Genomic DNA, 16,590 nt, shown 5'->3' on the forward strand with positions numbered 1-16,590 from the left:
AAGGTTCTTGTGAGGATCCAATAAGGCAATACTGATAAAAAACATTTACACAGTTAAAAACACAGAAGAAAATCACAGTAAGTGGTAAGAACAAGTCCTCAGAGCCATTGGCAAAAGTAGAAATGACAGTTTTTACTTCTAATTCCTGCTTTATCATGATCAAGGATAGGAAGTATTTTTACCCATCCTTTTACTTATTCACAAATATAAAATATTTTATTGGTTATAGTGAAGATATGTTTAAATGCTTGAACTTTTAATAAAGAAAGAAGATTTATCCATTTATCCATTCATTCAACCTTCCAATAAATTTACAAACTACTTACTATGTGTTATGCACTATTTCAGATGTTGGAGTGCACTTTTAAATATTCATAATATTCTCTGAACAAATTATTGTGACTTTCAGACCCACATGTCTCTATTTCTTTTTCAGGTAGCATCATTGTACAAAAAAAAAAAAAAAAAAAAAAAAAAAATCAAATAATGTAAAGGGTGAGGGGGAAAAACAAGGCTCTATATTAATATAATGATTAAATAATTCTTAGGCTGTTAATCTCCCTTCTCTGGGGAGTTTTAAGATAAACATCATTTTAAAATTAAAGTGCTCACTAAATATAAACAATTCACCACCATCTTTTTTTCAGATAAGAGGAATTTTCACAAATAGAATTAAAACATTGACAATGGAGAATACAGTGTTCTCATAGTTTATGATCACAAGATGTATGATTTGATGTCATTTAAAAGGCAATTGTCCTAAATGCAATGGGTTGACCCGGATTGAATCCTAGAACAGAAAAGAGACAGTAGTGGGAAAATTAATGAAGTATGAAAAAATATGGTGTTAATTATTAATGTTCATTTCACCATTTTGACAAATATACTTAATAATTATGAAAACAAATAGCAAATATTTTCAGAATCATAAATGTTTTTGTATTCATTATACTGGTAACCCCAACACTGAAATTTATTCTAAAAGTGAAATGAGATGCTATACGTTTTATAATGGAAGATGATTTCATGTCATTTATAATAGTGAAAATTCAGAAATATCTGAAATGTTCAATAATAAGATGTTTATGTAAATCAGACCACTACAACTTAATAACATAATATTCTATAACTAAAATACTAGTCAATAATATAGATGGTGAAGCATTTTACAATATGTTAAATAAGAAAAACAAAAATAAAAATAGTAATAACTGCCGATCTGTATAGACATTTCAATACAATTTTAAAAGCAAGAAGGGAACATTTGAAAATGATAGAGAATTTACTCTCAATACCCATATATTGAGAGTTACTTCTTGATATAATAAGTATATACACTTCTTGATATAAGAAGTTTTGACATTAAAAATCAAGGTTAAAATCTCTAATACCATCTTCTCCATCACCAAAACAGTTCAGAAAAAGATGAGGATAATTTTACTATCTGTTCAGTATCACTAATTTTCATTGGTGGAATGAACATACTAAACACTTTTAGCTATTCTAAACCATCCACAAAGAGCTGAGTCATGGGTCCAGCCTTCCCCACCCTCTGTACTCACTGTAATATTAACTTTCATTTCATATAATTTTTTAGGAAACAGTTTATTCTTTTTATATTTCTGCTAGAAGAATTCATGACCTTTCTTGATAGCCATATCTTTTAGAATTTGCGACTGCACGAGAGACTTCACAGGGCCCCTCAAACCATGAACTAGTGACTCTGGGCCACGCTTGGGACACGTGCTCATGCTTAGTTGATCAGTTGTGTCCAACTCTTTGTGGCTCATTGGAAAAGACTCATTGGAACAGACTCATTGGAAAAGACCCTGATCCTGGGAAAGATAGAAGGCAAAAGGAGGAGGGGGTGGCAGAGGATAAGATGATTAGATGGCATCACTGACTCAATGGACATGAATTTGAGCAAACTCTGTGAGACAGTGAAGGATAGGAGAGCTTGGAGTGTCTATGGGGTCACAAAGAGTCAGACACAACTTAGCAACTGAATGACATAAATTATATTTCAAGCTTAAATTAAGATACTACCCCATTCTAATTAACCTCCCTGTTGTGTTCATCAAAATCACTGTCTTTTTGGTCCAGGATTATTATTCATTTCAACTAGGAAAGATTTATTCTTTCCTTATCTAGTTAAGCATATTCCTTTCCTTGACAATCTAAGAAATGTGTTCTTTGTAGATGCCAGATCCTTTTCTCGCCTCTCACTATTGCTCTGCTGATTTTCCTAACTGTATCAACTATTTCTGGAATTCCAAATAACCTTTCAATGTTATGTGTGTCTTTCCTAATGTATACCTGAGCCTTCTTTCCTCTGTTGTCTTAGTAATTTAGTTCATTTTAAGAAAGAGACAAAGCCACAATAACTAGCACTAGGGCAGCTCAGAACTTCATCCATTTAAATGCTTGAGCAATTCTAAGAGAAATACAGTGCTGTTTGACGTCAAGTGCACTTAGAAAAATTAAGTGAACAAATTTAAAATCAGAAGACTCTTCTCTGTGGTTTAAGACACACTTTCTTACCCTTCTTGTCTTTCCTTGAGCCATTCATTAGCGTTTTTGGTAGGAATATTAAGCACTATATTATTATCAATAACACTGTAAATGGTGAACAGTACTTGAATTGCCATTCTCCTATATTGGTATTATTTATAGAGCTTCAGAAACATTCCAGTTTTAAATGTAAATCAATAGGATGAGGGACAGTATTAAAGAATTCATGATAAATGAGAATATACTAAAAAAGAAAAAATAAAATATCATTGATTAGTTATGACAAAATATTCACTTGTTGCATTTAATAGTTATCGGGATTTAACTTGAAGAAAACCTGGAGAGAGGTTTAATTTCATTAGAGTTCAAGTAATAGGTTTTCCTAGCCCTCCCAACATGTCAGCATTCAAACAGTTGCTACTTATTGGACACTTAATATGTGTCCAGCACTGTCAAATCAAATCTTAGTTATTATTTTATTTGTTTCCAAGTCTTTGAGATAATTAAAATATAATATCCATTGAAGATAAAAATTCTAGGGCTTGCTGGGTGGCTCAGAGGTCAGGAATCCACCTGGCAATGCAGGAGACCCAGATTTGACCCCTGATCAGTGAAGATTCTACATGCCATGGAGCAGCTCAGACTGTGCCCACAACTATGGCTCCTATGCTCTGGGGCCTGGGAGCACAGATACTGAAGCCCATGCATCCTAGAGCCCGTGCTCCACAGCAAGAGAAGTGACTGCAAAGAGAAGCCCAGAACTAGAAAGCAGCCCCCTCTTCCCGCAACTAGAGAAAATCCCACACAGCAACAGAGTCCTGGAACAGCCAAATAAATAAATAAATTAAATTGTTTTTAAAAAATGAGATAAAATTCTAAGGCCAAATGAAACTGGAACCTATTATACAGAGTGAAGTAAGTCAGAAAGAAAAACACCAATACAGTATACTAACGCATATATATGGAATTTAGAAAGATGGTAACAACAACCCTGTGTACGAGACAGCAAAAGAGACACTGATGTATAGATCAGTCTTATGGACTCTGTGGGAGAGGGAGAGGGTGGGAAGATTTGGGAGAATGGCATTGAAACATGTATAATATCATGTATGAAACGAGTCACCAGTCCAGGTTCGATGCATAATACTGGATGCTTGGGGCTAGTGCACTGGGACGACCCAGAGGGAGGGTATGGGGAGGGAGGAGGGAGGAGGGTTCAGGATCGGGAACACAGGTATACCTGTGGTGGATTCACTTCGATATTTGGCAAAACTAATACAATATTGTAAAGTTTAAAAATAAAATAAAATTTAAAAAAATCAATTAGGAAAACAAACAAACAAACATGGTTATATAGCTAGTTCCAGAGTAGACAGCCTACCTTGCCTTAGACTTGGTTGCCTTCTTCACAATGTCCTTAATTTTAAGTACTATATCCTCATTTAAAATCCTCTTTGAATATGCAAAAATGTGAATTCTAAATCTCATCATGTGTCAGCTCCTTGAAAATTCTCATAATGGCAGTTTCCTGTTCTCTGTGGAGAGAAATCTATTCAATCCCTGGCCAGAAAGTGAAGGATGTTTCTAAGTCTTACTTTGATGCCTAAGAAAAAGTGGAAGGGCAGCTCTGGCAGATGAAGTCGAGCCTTTTTCCTGCTGCTTCTCAAGGGCTGTCTTCAACATGGTCCCTAAAATAAAGAAAGAAGAAAACTTTCCTGCTTAACTTCCAACTGGAATTTAAAGAGTTTCCCTGTGAGGTCATGAACCTGCAGAACTACCTCTCAGTCCCCTCAGGGTTTAGCAATTTCCCATCATAATTTTCCAAGATACAGTTATCTGTGGTTTGACTTACTTGAGTGTTTGCAAAACTTTTATGGCTCCTGCCAATTTAAGGCTTTTTTTTTTTCTTTTTTTTAAATGATCCTAGTGTTTGTATTTAAAGATGCTTTCATTTTCCTTCATATTCAGAAATGGAAAACTTTGTATTGGATTGACCAAAAAGTTTGTTCAGATTTTTCTCTAAGCTGTTATGGAATAGATCATAATATGAGACAAAATATAGTGTGCCAGGGTCCAGCCCCAGCTGATCCAGGGTATTCGAAGGAGAGATGGCCTAGGCGACTATTTATATGCTAATTAGAGATATAAAGAATAATAGAATGAGGATAGCTCAGTAGGAAAATTCAGTGGAGAAAAGAGGCTGAGTAGCTTGGTTTACGCGGGAGACCAATAAAACTTCAAGACAAGAAGTTTGCACCACTTACGTAGGCCGCAGGCACCCTCTCGAATAGCGGAAGGTGCCTCACCCTAGACACCTTCTCGAGTGGGTCTTAGAAGCCCAGGCATAATTAGTAAGCATGGTGGGTTCCGCGCTCCAGATGGAGACTTCAGCCAGAATGTGAAAAGAATGACATGGGGAGGCCAAGCGCTCGTGAGCAAGGCCTGTAGCTTTATTTTCAACAGGGGTTTATATACCCTAAGTTACACATAGAGGATAATAGGGGATGCAAAATCAGCGGTCTTTGATTCTTATCAAAAACCAGGGTTTCTTTCCTGCAAATTTATCGTATACAAATGGTTTGTGATTTTCATCATCTTCTGGCCAGAAGGCCTACTAACATTTTATGACTCTTGACAAGGACTTATCAACAAAGACTTATTTTCTTAAGAGTAATTATTTTAAGGTTTGGCGCCATCTTCCAAAGATAAAATTGCATTCCTATAGGGTGGATGTATAATGGGTTTACAACAAAGGAAAGAATTTATTACCTTAAGGGTCTAAATTTACTAACACCAAGGCCACTACTTATTTTTTCTACATACTAACTATTAATTAATACATATTCAAGGATACAATTCAGGGGATGTGAAAACTTGGCAACAAACATTGACTCATCAATGAAATCCTTTACTAGTCTTATTCTGACAGTTTCTAATTCTCTGAGAGGCTCTAAGCTATTTGAATATCTTAAGCTTCCCATGCCTCTTGAGGCTGGGAGACTGTAAACAATCATAGGAGTCCGGGTAAACTTGTCAGGCGAGTTAGAGAGCCATCTGAGGGGTTTGGATTTAAACACTCGTAATTGCCCAGGAACTTTATTAATTGGAGCTGTAAGTTAACTCTTTGACAGAGAGAGCGAGATGGTGGTAGGGGACAGCCCCCAGTAAAGTCAGAGGTGAGAGCACAAAGCAATAAAGTAGGCAGACTCTGGTTTTTTGGGGGAAGATGCTCAAGAATATCCGGGCGGACTCCTGAGGCTCGATCCCGCCTTTGCGTATGTCGAGCCTCCTTCCTCATGACCTTTGTCACGAGTGGAATGCCTCACCGGCTCCCAGCAATAGTGTCTCTGCAGAATTGAGATGAAATGCTTTTGTGCACTAAATGCAAAAAGGTGAGTTCTGGGACTAGGTAAAGCATCAAACAATGAAGACACACACCATTTCAGGACAAGAATGTAATTGTACTGATTAAAGAACAACAAACTTTATAAATATACAAAAACATGTACATTAATCCAAGATGTTATTTTCTTCTCTCAGTACCTGACCCTGATACACCATGAGTTTAAAACAAAGTGCACAATTTCTAGAGACTAAAGGAATTTTTCTCTTTTCATTTTTTTTAAGGAAAAAAAAAGGTGGGAGGAATGACAGGTCTGTTTACTCTGATGGAATGCAACATTAGGATTGGGAAAGTCTAAACTTAGTTCATGAGGTCCCTGCAGAGACAGGCCACAGTGAGGAGCTTGTTGCCCTATATACTCTTCTACATCATAGAAAGAAGCAGTTCTGAAATGATTCATCAGAAAAGTGAAAGTCCATAGTGCCTAGGTTTCATTTGACTATGGTGTTAAGGGGCAAGTGTTAACCATCTGACAGTGGGCAACACTCCTGAAGGAGATGATATTTTGAAGTTATGACTCAATTGCAGGACTCCAGCAATTAATCCTGGAACCCTAGTTCTTATGTGAAAGCACACTTAGCATCTTCTACTTTATTCCATATTCTCCTTTGCTTAATTTTTTATTATTTGCTTCTTTTAGAGGAAGTGAGTGGGACAACACTGAAATAATAGCATCAAGATGGAGTGGGGAATATCATATAACAAGGAGGTTATCTATGAAAAAAAAATAAGGTGAACTTAAAAATCTTTAAAATCAAAGAAAGTGAGAAAGATGCACAGAGAAAAGCACAAAAATAAGGGGATGAGGCAGAGGGAAGATAAGTGACAAGATGCCCTTCTGGGATTTATCCAATAGTACACACTTCCTGACAGATCAAAGTTCCTGACAGATTAAAGTTCCACTGTCATCATTAATTAAATTACAAAATGTGTATCTCCAAATATAGATGGCTCAATTTGGGGTCATTTCTTCTGTTCTTTAGAATTCTTCTTAACTGGGCACACAAAACAATTACAAAAAAAAATGTTTTATGAAATGTCTGTCTGGTAAGTCTAGTCCCCTATCCCTACTCTTTTCATATTGTTTTATCCTCAAGCCTATGCAAGTCCAGGCATACTCCCTTATAAATATTAGAGCTGGATTATCAATTTCCATGAAAATATACTTTGTCATTTAGGGATGTGCTGTTAGTTCATCACAGAACAGTAGTCTCTTAAATCCGGGTCTCTCTTGAGCTGTACAGAATAAGCCATATAATTTGTAAAGGCCTCCACTATAATAATATTACTAAAATATAATACAAAATTAATGGGTATGTGAGATATAGTGATTTAGTGCTGAGAACTTAGAATCACAGGTAAAGAAAATGTACTTATGTATTTGTTTTTTATCCAATAAGAGCACAGAAAGAAACTTCCTGGTGTCCAAGCATCTCTTCCTGTTCAGTTATAGAACCCACTTCCTCCTGTTCTCTCTAGAAACCTTGTATTTTGGAATAATGCCTCTGAAGTTCCTTTTTACCATATATTTATTATGCTTTATATCATAACTGATAAGCTGCATTGTTTATTGCACTGTCCACAGTTATTGCTGACCAATTATTTTCTCAACATTATTTCCTTATTAATGAGCACAAACAAATTTTGAGGAATACAGCCTGATGTAAAATGTGAACACTAATTCATTTCCTGGTCATACTAGGAATTGCACAGCAGAAGTAAAGAATTACTCAGCTTCCAACCATGTCATCTTTTAAATTCCTTAGGCTATAATCACTGCATTCCTAGAAGGTGATTTTTTCAACACTGACCACAGCCTGCCTTCCACTCACCACCACCGGTAGGCGCAATAGGTGAAAGACCTGACTGTAGACAAAGAAAAGTGGTACCATGCATGCTAGTTATATTCATCATCACTCATGGCTTAGCATCAGCTCAGGAAAGCACAGTGCCACCACATCCATGGAAGCAAGAGAGAACCAGTTCCACAATATAGAGCAATGTAAAGCCCTTGCAGAGGTTAAGCAAAGCCGCCTCTGAACAACTGACAGATGCATAGCATAGAGCCTAAAGAAGCACTGTGATGAATTTCTTGGGTGTCAGTAGGAAAAATGAACAGGATATAGGATGTGTGCCTATACCACTGTATATGGTGGTACTGCAGTCAGCCATGGACAGGTGAGAGCCGAGAAGGGCCAGACATCTGCCCCAAGTCAAGGGTCAGAAAGGGACCACGTATAGTTTAGATCCTTAATTGGTCTTGTGTCCCCCAAGTCAGCAATGTGAACACCATTCTAGTAATCAATTGGATACAATATCATAATTAAAAAAAAAAAAAAAAAAAGAACCAGCTAGTGGAAGCTATTTGCTTGCTAAACTGCCCTTCTGGAACCAAGGTCCTGACCATGGGGCCCTATATAGCTTCATAGGTGAAGAACACAGAGCCTTGGAGAATATTTGGTGGACCCCATGGGTGGGATAGAGCATCAGAGAGAACCCAGAAGGGGAAAGAGAGATATGAGAATGGTGCAGTCTAACCCTGGCTGGAACATCCCACTAGAAGGTATTTCCTAGTCCCAGATACTACAAGAGAGTTTTGAAAAATTCTCAGAAGACCTTCAACATATGGAGAGAAGAATAATGGCCCTGCTTGCCTGGGTTCAAGGGCAGTACTACCTAAAATATCAGCTCTTTCCGTTTATAAATGTAAAGTGAATTAGCTATGCTGATGACTGGAACAAATTATACCATGCAGAGAAAAATATACAATGTAGAGCCCATGTAAAGACTCTACAGCAAGAACACACTGGCCAGTATGAGGAACAGACTGGTGCCAGTAAGGGATTGCTCATAAGACTCGGGTTCAGAGAGATAGCAGGGCAGCCAGTTAGAGCTACCTGGATTTACTAATTGTAAGAATTTTAGCTTTTACCTTGAGTGACATGGAGAGGACTTGTAAAGTGTGATATGATCTGAGTTACTAGTTTAATGGATAATAATGAGTGTTGTGTTGAGGATAGAGTACTAGAACAGAAGATGCCAAAATAAAAACAGGAAGAGTAGAAATGAAGTGAAAGAGGAGAGTGAAAAAATTGGCTTAAAGCTCAACATTTAAAAAACTAAGATCATGGCATCTGGTCCCATCAATTCATAGCAAATAGATATGAGGAAATGATGGAAACAGTGACAGACTTTATCTTCTTGGGCACCAGAATCACTGCAGAGGGGTGTAGCCAAGAAATTAAAAGATGCTTCCTTCTTGGAAGAAAAGTTGTGATAAACCTAGATAGAATATTAAAAAGCAGAGAGATTACTTTGTCAACAAAGAGTCATCTAGTCAAAGTTATGGTTTTACCAGTAGTCATATATGGATGTGAGTTGGACCATAAAAAAGGCTAAGCATGAAAGAATCAATGCTTTTGAACTGTGGTGTTGGAGAAGACTCTTGAAAGTCTGTTGGACTGCAAGGAGATCAAAACAGTCCATCCCAAAGAAATCAACACTGCATATTCATTGGAAGGACTGATGTTGAAACTGAAGCTCCAATACTTTGTCCAACTGATGTGAAGAGCCAACTCATTAGAAAAACCCTGATTCTGGGAAAGATTGAAGGCAGGAGGAGAAGGGGATGACAGAGGATGAGATGGCTGGATGGCATCATCAACTTGATGAACATGAATTTCAGCAAGCTCCAAGAGATGATGAAGGACAGGGAAGCCTTGTGTGCTGCAGTCCATGGGGTCACAAATAGTCAAACACAACCGAGTGACTGAACAACAGCAAAAAGCTTTGAGGCATTTCAATAATTTAGATGAAAAATGATAGTAGTTTGATACTAGGTAACAGGTCTAAAGGCTTTCCCTGTGGCTCAGTAGAAAAGAATCTGCCTGCAATGTAGGAGATGTTGGTTTGACCCCTGGGTCAGGAAGATCCCCTGGAGGAGAGCATGGCAACCCACTCTAGTATTCTTGCCAGGAAAATTCCATGGACAGAGGAGCCTGGTGGGCCACCGTCACTGGGGTTGCAAAAGTCGGACATGATTTGGCAACTAAACCACCACTACCACCACTGAAGTTCGAGCCAAAAAGATTTTCTGATAGACGTGGGGTGAAAATGAGAGACCAGATATGCCACCAGCTGAGACAGAGAATGTTGTAACTGAAGTAGGTTTGGGGATGAAGGAGGAACCAGGGCATAGCTTTAGCCTTATTCAGTTTAAGAAATCTGTTAGTCTCAGGAGGAATACTATGGAGGAATTTGGATTTCCAGATTTCAACCTCAGGAAAGCCATCTGATCTGGAGTTAATTTGGGAACTGTGGTCTTTTAAAATATAATATCATATGTGAAATTAATCGCCAGACCAGGGTCGATGCATGATACAGTATGCTCGGGGCTGGTGCACTGGGATGACCCAGAGGGATGGTTTGGGGAGGGAGGTGGGAGTGGGGTTCAGGATGGGGAACATGTGTACACCCATAGTGGATTCATGTTGATGTATGGCAAAACCAATACAATACTATAAAGTAAAAATAAATAAATAGAGTGTGCCAAAGAAGACTGGATGAAATGTTGCTGATGGATTTTGTAATATGAGAAGCAAGTGATGAGTGCTGTATCTAGTGGCATAGAGGTCACAGAAAACATCTAAAAGAGCATTTTCAGTGTTAATATAATAACTGAAGTGTGATTGAATATAGTTAAATAGAATAGAAGTAGAGAAATTGGAGAGAGGTATTATAGAATCCTCTGATTTTTGTTACAAAGCAAAGAGAATGAAATGAAGTCATAGATGATAAAGGAAATGGGATCAAGAGATTTCATTTTTAAGGATGAGCTAGATAATAGATCAGTTCTTTGCTGACATAAAATGATTCAGGAAAAGGGAAATGCAGATGAATTAATAGAGATAGAAGATATTTTTGACCAATGTCTTCTTGTGAAGTATAAGATGAAGTCCAGTACGTATGATGTTGGTTGCCTTCAGATAGAACAGAAAATGAATTTAGAAGAATCAAGAGGTTATCATATAACTGAATGTTATATGACATTCAGTTGTGTCCGACTCTGCAACCCCAAGTACTATAGCCCACCAAGCTCTTCTGTCCTTAGAATTCTCCAGGCAAGAATTCTAGAGTGGGTAGCCATTCCCTTCTCCAGGGGATCTTCCCTACCCAGGGACTGAACCCACGTCTCCTGCATTGAAAGCAGATTCTTTACCATCTGAATCACCAGGGAAGCCTGTATGTAACTGAATGGGTGCTGGCAAATGAGTAGATAAAATTGTAAGTCTGGAGAAATTTCTTCTGATGACTTATATTTTCTAATTGAAATAGGAAATAAGTTCATCTAATGTTTCCCAGTAAGTTTGATGCTTGCAGCAAGTTTTTGTTTTTTGTTTTTACCAATACTCTTTCAAATTAAAACACCATTTTATTCCCACACTTTGATATTTTTGTATCATGAGTAATATCGAAATTTTCAATTCTGATATAGATATCATATGGTTTACAATCTAATATTAGCAACAGCAAATTTCTATAAAAATAAGCAGTAAGACCAAGGCTTATTTCAAAAGATAAAAAAAGTCATCCATGGAGCTGCTAAATAAATGTTTACTGAGTAAAGCTATTTCATGTGAAATAATTAGGGGGACCTATAGAATACGTTAGAGAAAAATATTGTGGCATCTAAATGACAGGAAATAATTTCTACAAGAATGGCCAGAAGAGCTCTTATCTCAATAATAGAAGGGATAAATTCTATATCTAACCTTGCTGCTAGAAACTTACCAAAATATTACAAATATTTAAGGTTAGGGATCTCATTGTGATCTTCCCTATTGTTTAATTCCACAATTAAAACAGAGGGGAAAAAAAATGATCCTCAAATGTTCTTACACAGTTCAAGGTTATTACACTGCCATGAATTTTTTTCTTCTTCTTTGACATGAAGCAGGGAAAAGAGTTGTAAAGTGAATATAGAAATTCAAATTTTAGATATTGTAAGCAGGCAGTAAATGTTACATTCTGCCATTGATGCAGCAAAATTCAAATGGAAGTTCTGTGCAAAGACATTTGACAGAAATATTCTATGTCATCCATAAGCTCATGAAGGGTTTGATTTTTAATTATTATTAATAGAGTTATTTTGAAGTCCATGCTCTTTTTGAACATGAGGTTTAGAAAATAATAAATTATTTCATTTACATTTCACCTTCTACCAAATTCTCTCCTGTCCTCTGTATATAGATTACCTTGATCTTCACTTCAGAGTGGTTACTATCTTAGTGTTTACCCCCAAGCTTTTCTCTTTCCTTGAATGTTCTTCCCACTAGTGTGCTTAAGGATGGTTCTATCTCATCATTCAGACCTCAGTTTTGACATACACTCTCAGAAAAGCCCCCTTTGTTCACCTAACTAGAGCTATTCAGTCACATGTGTGCCACTTCATTAAAATTTTCTGAATATCACTTATCAACTTATGGCCTTATTTTCATTTTAATACCTTGTCTTCTTTAGTATCTTTAGTATTCTTGACTTCTGGAGGAAGTCAACTCCAGGACAAAAGTCAAATGTATTGCCTTCAGATCAGATCAGATCAGTCACTCAGTAGTGTCCGACTCTTTGCGACTCCATGAATATCAGCATGCCAGGCCTCCCTGTCCATCACCAACTCCCGGAGTTCACTCAGACTCACATCCATCGAGTCAGTGATGCCATCCAGCCATCTCATCCTCTGTCGTCCCCTTCTCCTCTTGCCCCCAATCCCTCCCAGCATCAGAGTCTTTTCCAATGAGTCAACTCTTCGCATGAGATGGCCAAAGTACTGGAGTTTCAGCTTTAGCATCATTCCTTCCAAAGAAATCCAGGGCTGATCTCCTTCAGAATGGACTGGTTGGATCTCCTTGCAGTCCAAGGGACTCTCAAGAGTCTTCTCCAACACCACACTTCAAAAGCATCAATTCTTTGGCACTCAGCCTTCTTTACAGTCCAGCTCTCACATCCATACATGACCACAGGAAAAACCATAGCCTTGACTAGATGAACCTTTGTTGGCAAAGTAACGTCTCTGCTTTTGAATATGCTATCTAGGTTGGTCATAACTTTCCTTACTTCCTTTCCATAACTCCTTACAAGGAGTAAGCGTCTTTTAATTTCTTAGTCATTACTGTATACCCCAATCCTATAAGAGTAGCTGAGGCTTCATACAAACTTGGCAAAGATTCTTCAAAAAGTATATGTACTTCATAGTTATTGAAAATAGTTCACAATTAATGTGAAATGGCTTTGCACATACACATTCTATGTTTAAAGATAAAAATACTGTTTTATATGTCAAGCTTTTATGAAATACTAAACTGATACTGTAATTATTATCATCATATACATCATACATTTTTTAAAAGTAAGAAAACCATAATAGAACTTATTAGACTAAAACCTTAATCTTCCCATATACCTATTTAAGCAATGCAGTTTTGAAAAGCATCAATGTGTCTCTAGTGACAAACAAAGCAAAATCTGGAAGAAAATAACATCTTTTGGATTTAGAAACTAAACTCTTGGATTTAACAGCAAGGATAGTTCTTCCCATAGTTAAAGAAAAATTTATGTCTATATAGTTGCTCTCTTCTCATAAAGAATTATGTAACTTCAAGATATAGACAACAGATTCTGAATTATGCTGACATGGCTATTTCTTATTCAGCTCATCTAAAGGAAGAAAAAAAAAAGTAGTAGAGAATGTTTGTAGTGGTGTCCTCCATATTAAACAATAAACTACTAATTTGAAATGACACTGCCTTCTAGAACTTCTTAAAAGGACATTTGACAGTGTGAAAACCATAGAAAGATTCTATCTTCCAAAAAATCTAGGAAGATTCAATCACCTAAAAAGTTAATATTTATGTATTCTCCCTTACTTTGTACCCAATTTGCAGATATTTTAAAATCTATTTATTTTAGGCTTATATTCATTCAGTAATATTTATTTAGCACCTAGTAAGTGACTGGCAGTGCTCTACATGCAGCATGAATGAATAAACACAATGCCTGCCCTTACAGAGATTATAATCTTACGGGGGAAACAGAGAAAATAAAAATAAAGAAACAATTTTTAAAGTACAGCTTGTGATCATTAATGTGAAGGATATAACCAGATGGAGAATTAGGGAATAATAGAAGGGAATGACTAGAAAAAGTCATCAGGGAAAATTTGTCTAACTCTTATGAAAGTAGATAAAATAAGATGGAATGAGACAAGCAAAATTTCTGGGAAGAGAATTCCAGCAGTAAATGGAATCAGATAAACAAAAGTTCTGAATTTAGGAAGACTTGAATTATGCAGAAGACAGGTTAAAAAGGAAGGGAGAGACAGAGAGACACACAAAGAGCCTTAAGAAAAGGGATGAAATATAAAATGTACTTGAGAGGTAGGTAATACCTAATTTTATTACCTTAAATTGATTTTCATTCTTAACCAGATTTACATCATTTGTTGTGTCCCAAGTGGGTTATAATGAATGGGAGGTAAGACCTCATTGTCCTTCAGGAAAGAATTTCTCTTAGCCTGTAAGTTAATGACCACACATGGCTCCTTGTTTCATCCACAGTTTCCTCATGCCATTTTTTACCTCTGTGTTCCTCAAGGTATAGATCAGGGGATTTAACATGGGAGCAATGATGGTAAAAGACACAGCCATCACATTCTGTATTAGGTAAGTGACCACAGGCCTCAAAAACAAGAAAATGCAAGGCACAAAGAACATAATGACCACCATGAGGTGAGAGCCACAGGTGGAGAGGGCTTTACGCCACCCTTTGGAGCTGCAGGACTTCACAGAGCAGAGAATGACCACATAGGAGGTGATGAGAATCCGGAAGATGGTAACACACATCATTCTGCTGTTGAGGATGAGTAAGAGGTCCAGGGTGAGGGTGTCCATGCAGGCCAGTTTCAACAGTGGGAGAAAATCACACATAAAATGATCAGTGACATTAGGGCCACAGAAGGGTACTTGATACATAAAGAGAAGTTGTATTGTTACATGTATGGACTCCCCCAGCCAAGTCACTCCCAGCAAAAGGCAGCACATCCAAGGCCTCATGATGGTCACATAGTGAAGAGGCTTATAGATGGCCATGGAGCAGTCATAGACCATCACAGTGAGAAGGATGATGCCCACTTCACCAAAGAAGTGTTCAGTGAAGAGCTGGACCATGCAGCCTTCCAGGGAGATGGTAGCACTCTCAGAAAGGGAGTCTACAATCATCTTATGGCCAATGGCAGAATAGTAGTCAGTATCCAAAAGGGATAAAAAGGTAAGGAAAAAATACATGGGTGATCTCAGACTCTGACTTGTGACCACAGTTACCACAATGAGGAGGTTTCCCAGAATGGTGGATACATACATGATTAGAAACACAGCAGAGAGGATTTTCCGCAGCTCTGGATTCTTCATAATGCCCAAAATAATGAATTCCTTCACATTGTTGGGATTCCCCATTTACTACGGGCTGATGGAATGTGAAGTCAAGTGGGCCTTAAAAAGCATCACTACAAACAAAGCTAGTGGAGGTGATGGAATTCCAGTGGAGCTATTTCAAATCCTGAAAGATGATGCTGTGAAAGTGCTGCAGTCAATATGCCAGCAAATTTGGAAAACTCAGAAGAGGCCACAAGACTGGAAAAGGTCAGTTTTCATTCCAATCCCAAAGAAAGGCAATGCCAAAGAATGCTCAAACTACCGCACAATTGCTTTCATCTCACAAACTAGTAAAGTAATGCTCAAAATTCTCCAAGCCAGGCCTCAGCAGTATGTAAACCATGAACTTCCAGATGTTCAAGCTGGTTTTAGAAAAGGCAGAGGAACCAGAGATCAAATTGCCAACATCCGCTGGATCATGGAAAAAGTAAGAGAGTTCCAGAAACATCTATTTCTGCTTTATTGACTATGCCAAAGCCTTTGACTGTGTGGATCACAATAAACTGTGGAAAATTCTGAAAGAGATCAGAATACCAGACCACCTTACCTGCCTCTTGAGAAATCTGTATGCAGGTCAGGAAGCAACAGTTAGAACTGGACATGGAACAACAGACTGGTTCTAAATAGGAAAAGGAGTATGTCAAGGCTGTATATTATCACCCTGCTTATTTAACTTATATGCAGAGTACATCATGAGAAACGCTGGGCTGGAAGAAGCACAAGCTGGAATCAAGATTGCAAGGAGAAATATCAATAACCTCAGATATGCAGATGACACCACCCTTATGGCAGAAAGTGAAGAGGAACTAAAAAGCCTCTTGATGAAAGTGAAAGTGGAGAATGAAAAAGTTGGCTTAAATTTCAACATTCAGAAAACTAAGATCATGGCATCTGGTCCCATCACTTCATGGGAAATAGATGGGGAAACAGTGGAAACAGTGTCAGACTTTATTTTGGGGGGGCTCCAAAATCACTGCAGATGGTGACTGCAGCCAGGACATTAAAAGACGCTTACTCCTTGGAAGGAAAGTTATGATGAACCTAGATAGTATATTCAAAAGCAGAGACATTACTTTGCCAACAAAGGTCCGTCTAGTCAAGGCTATGGTTTTTCCTGTGGTCATGTATGGATATGAGAGTTGGACTGTGAAGAAAGCTGAGCATCGAAGAATTGATGCTTTTGAACTGTGG

At 37.6% G+C, this 16,590-nt stretch overlaps 1 protein-coding gene and 1 long non-coding RNA gene across 2 annotated transcripts; both read right to left on the reverse strand.

The window, feature by feature from the left end:
- Positions 1 to 493: 493 nt before the first annotated feature.
- On the reverse strand, positions 494 to 4,949 carry LOC147346473 (uncharacterized). The gene is made up of 3 exons (XR_015152646.1): positions 4,776 to 4,949; positions 4,107 to 4,199; positions 494 to 790 (listed from the first exon to the last, which is right to left on the reverse strand). It is a non-coding gene; the product is annotated as an uncharacterized LOC147346473 (long non-coding RNA).
- A 9,541-nt stretch (positions 4,950 to 14,490) lies between these two features.
- Positions 14,491 to 15,420, reverse strand: LOC147346474 (olfactory receptor 4C6-like). The gene has a single exon (XM_086370499.1). The coding sequence runs from the start codon at positions 15,418 to 15,420 to the stop codon at positions 14,491 to 14,493; it is 930 nt and encodes a 309-aa protein (XP_086226625.1).
- Between the last annotated feature and the right edge of the window lie 1,170 nt (positions 15,421 to 16,590).

This window comes from Bos grunniens, chromosome 23 (genome assembly GCF_055505025.1).
Source record: "Bos grunniens cultivar Pamir isolate PY7600 chromosome 23, Bosgru_T2T1.0, whole genome shotgun sequence".
Classification (NCBI taxonomy): domain Eukaryota; kingdom Metazoa; phylum Chordata; class Mammalia; order Artiodactyla; family Bovidae; genus Bos; species Bos grunniens.

Coding starts and splice junctions, on each gene's coding strand:
- LOC147346474 (XM_086370499.1), bottom strand. CDS start 15,420: ATGGGGAATCCCAACAATGTGAAGGAATTCATTATTTTGGGCATTATG.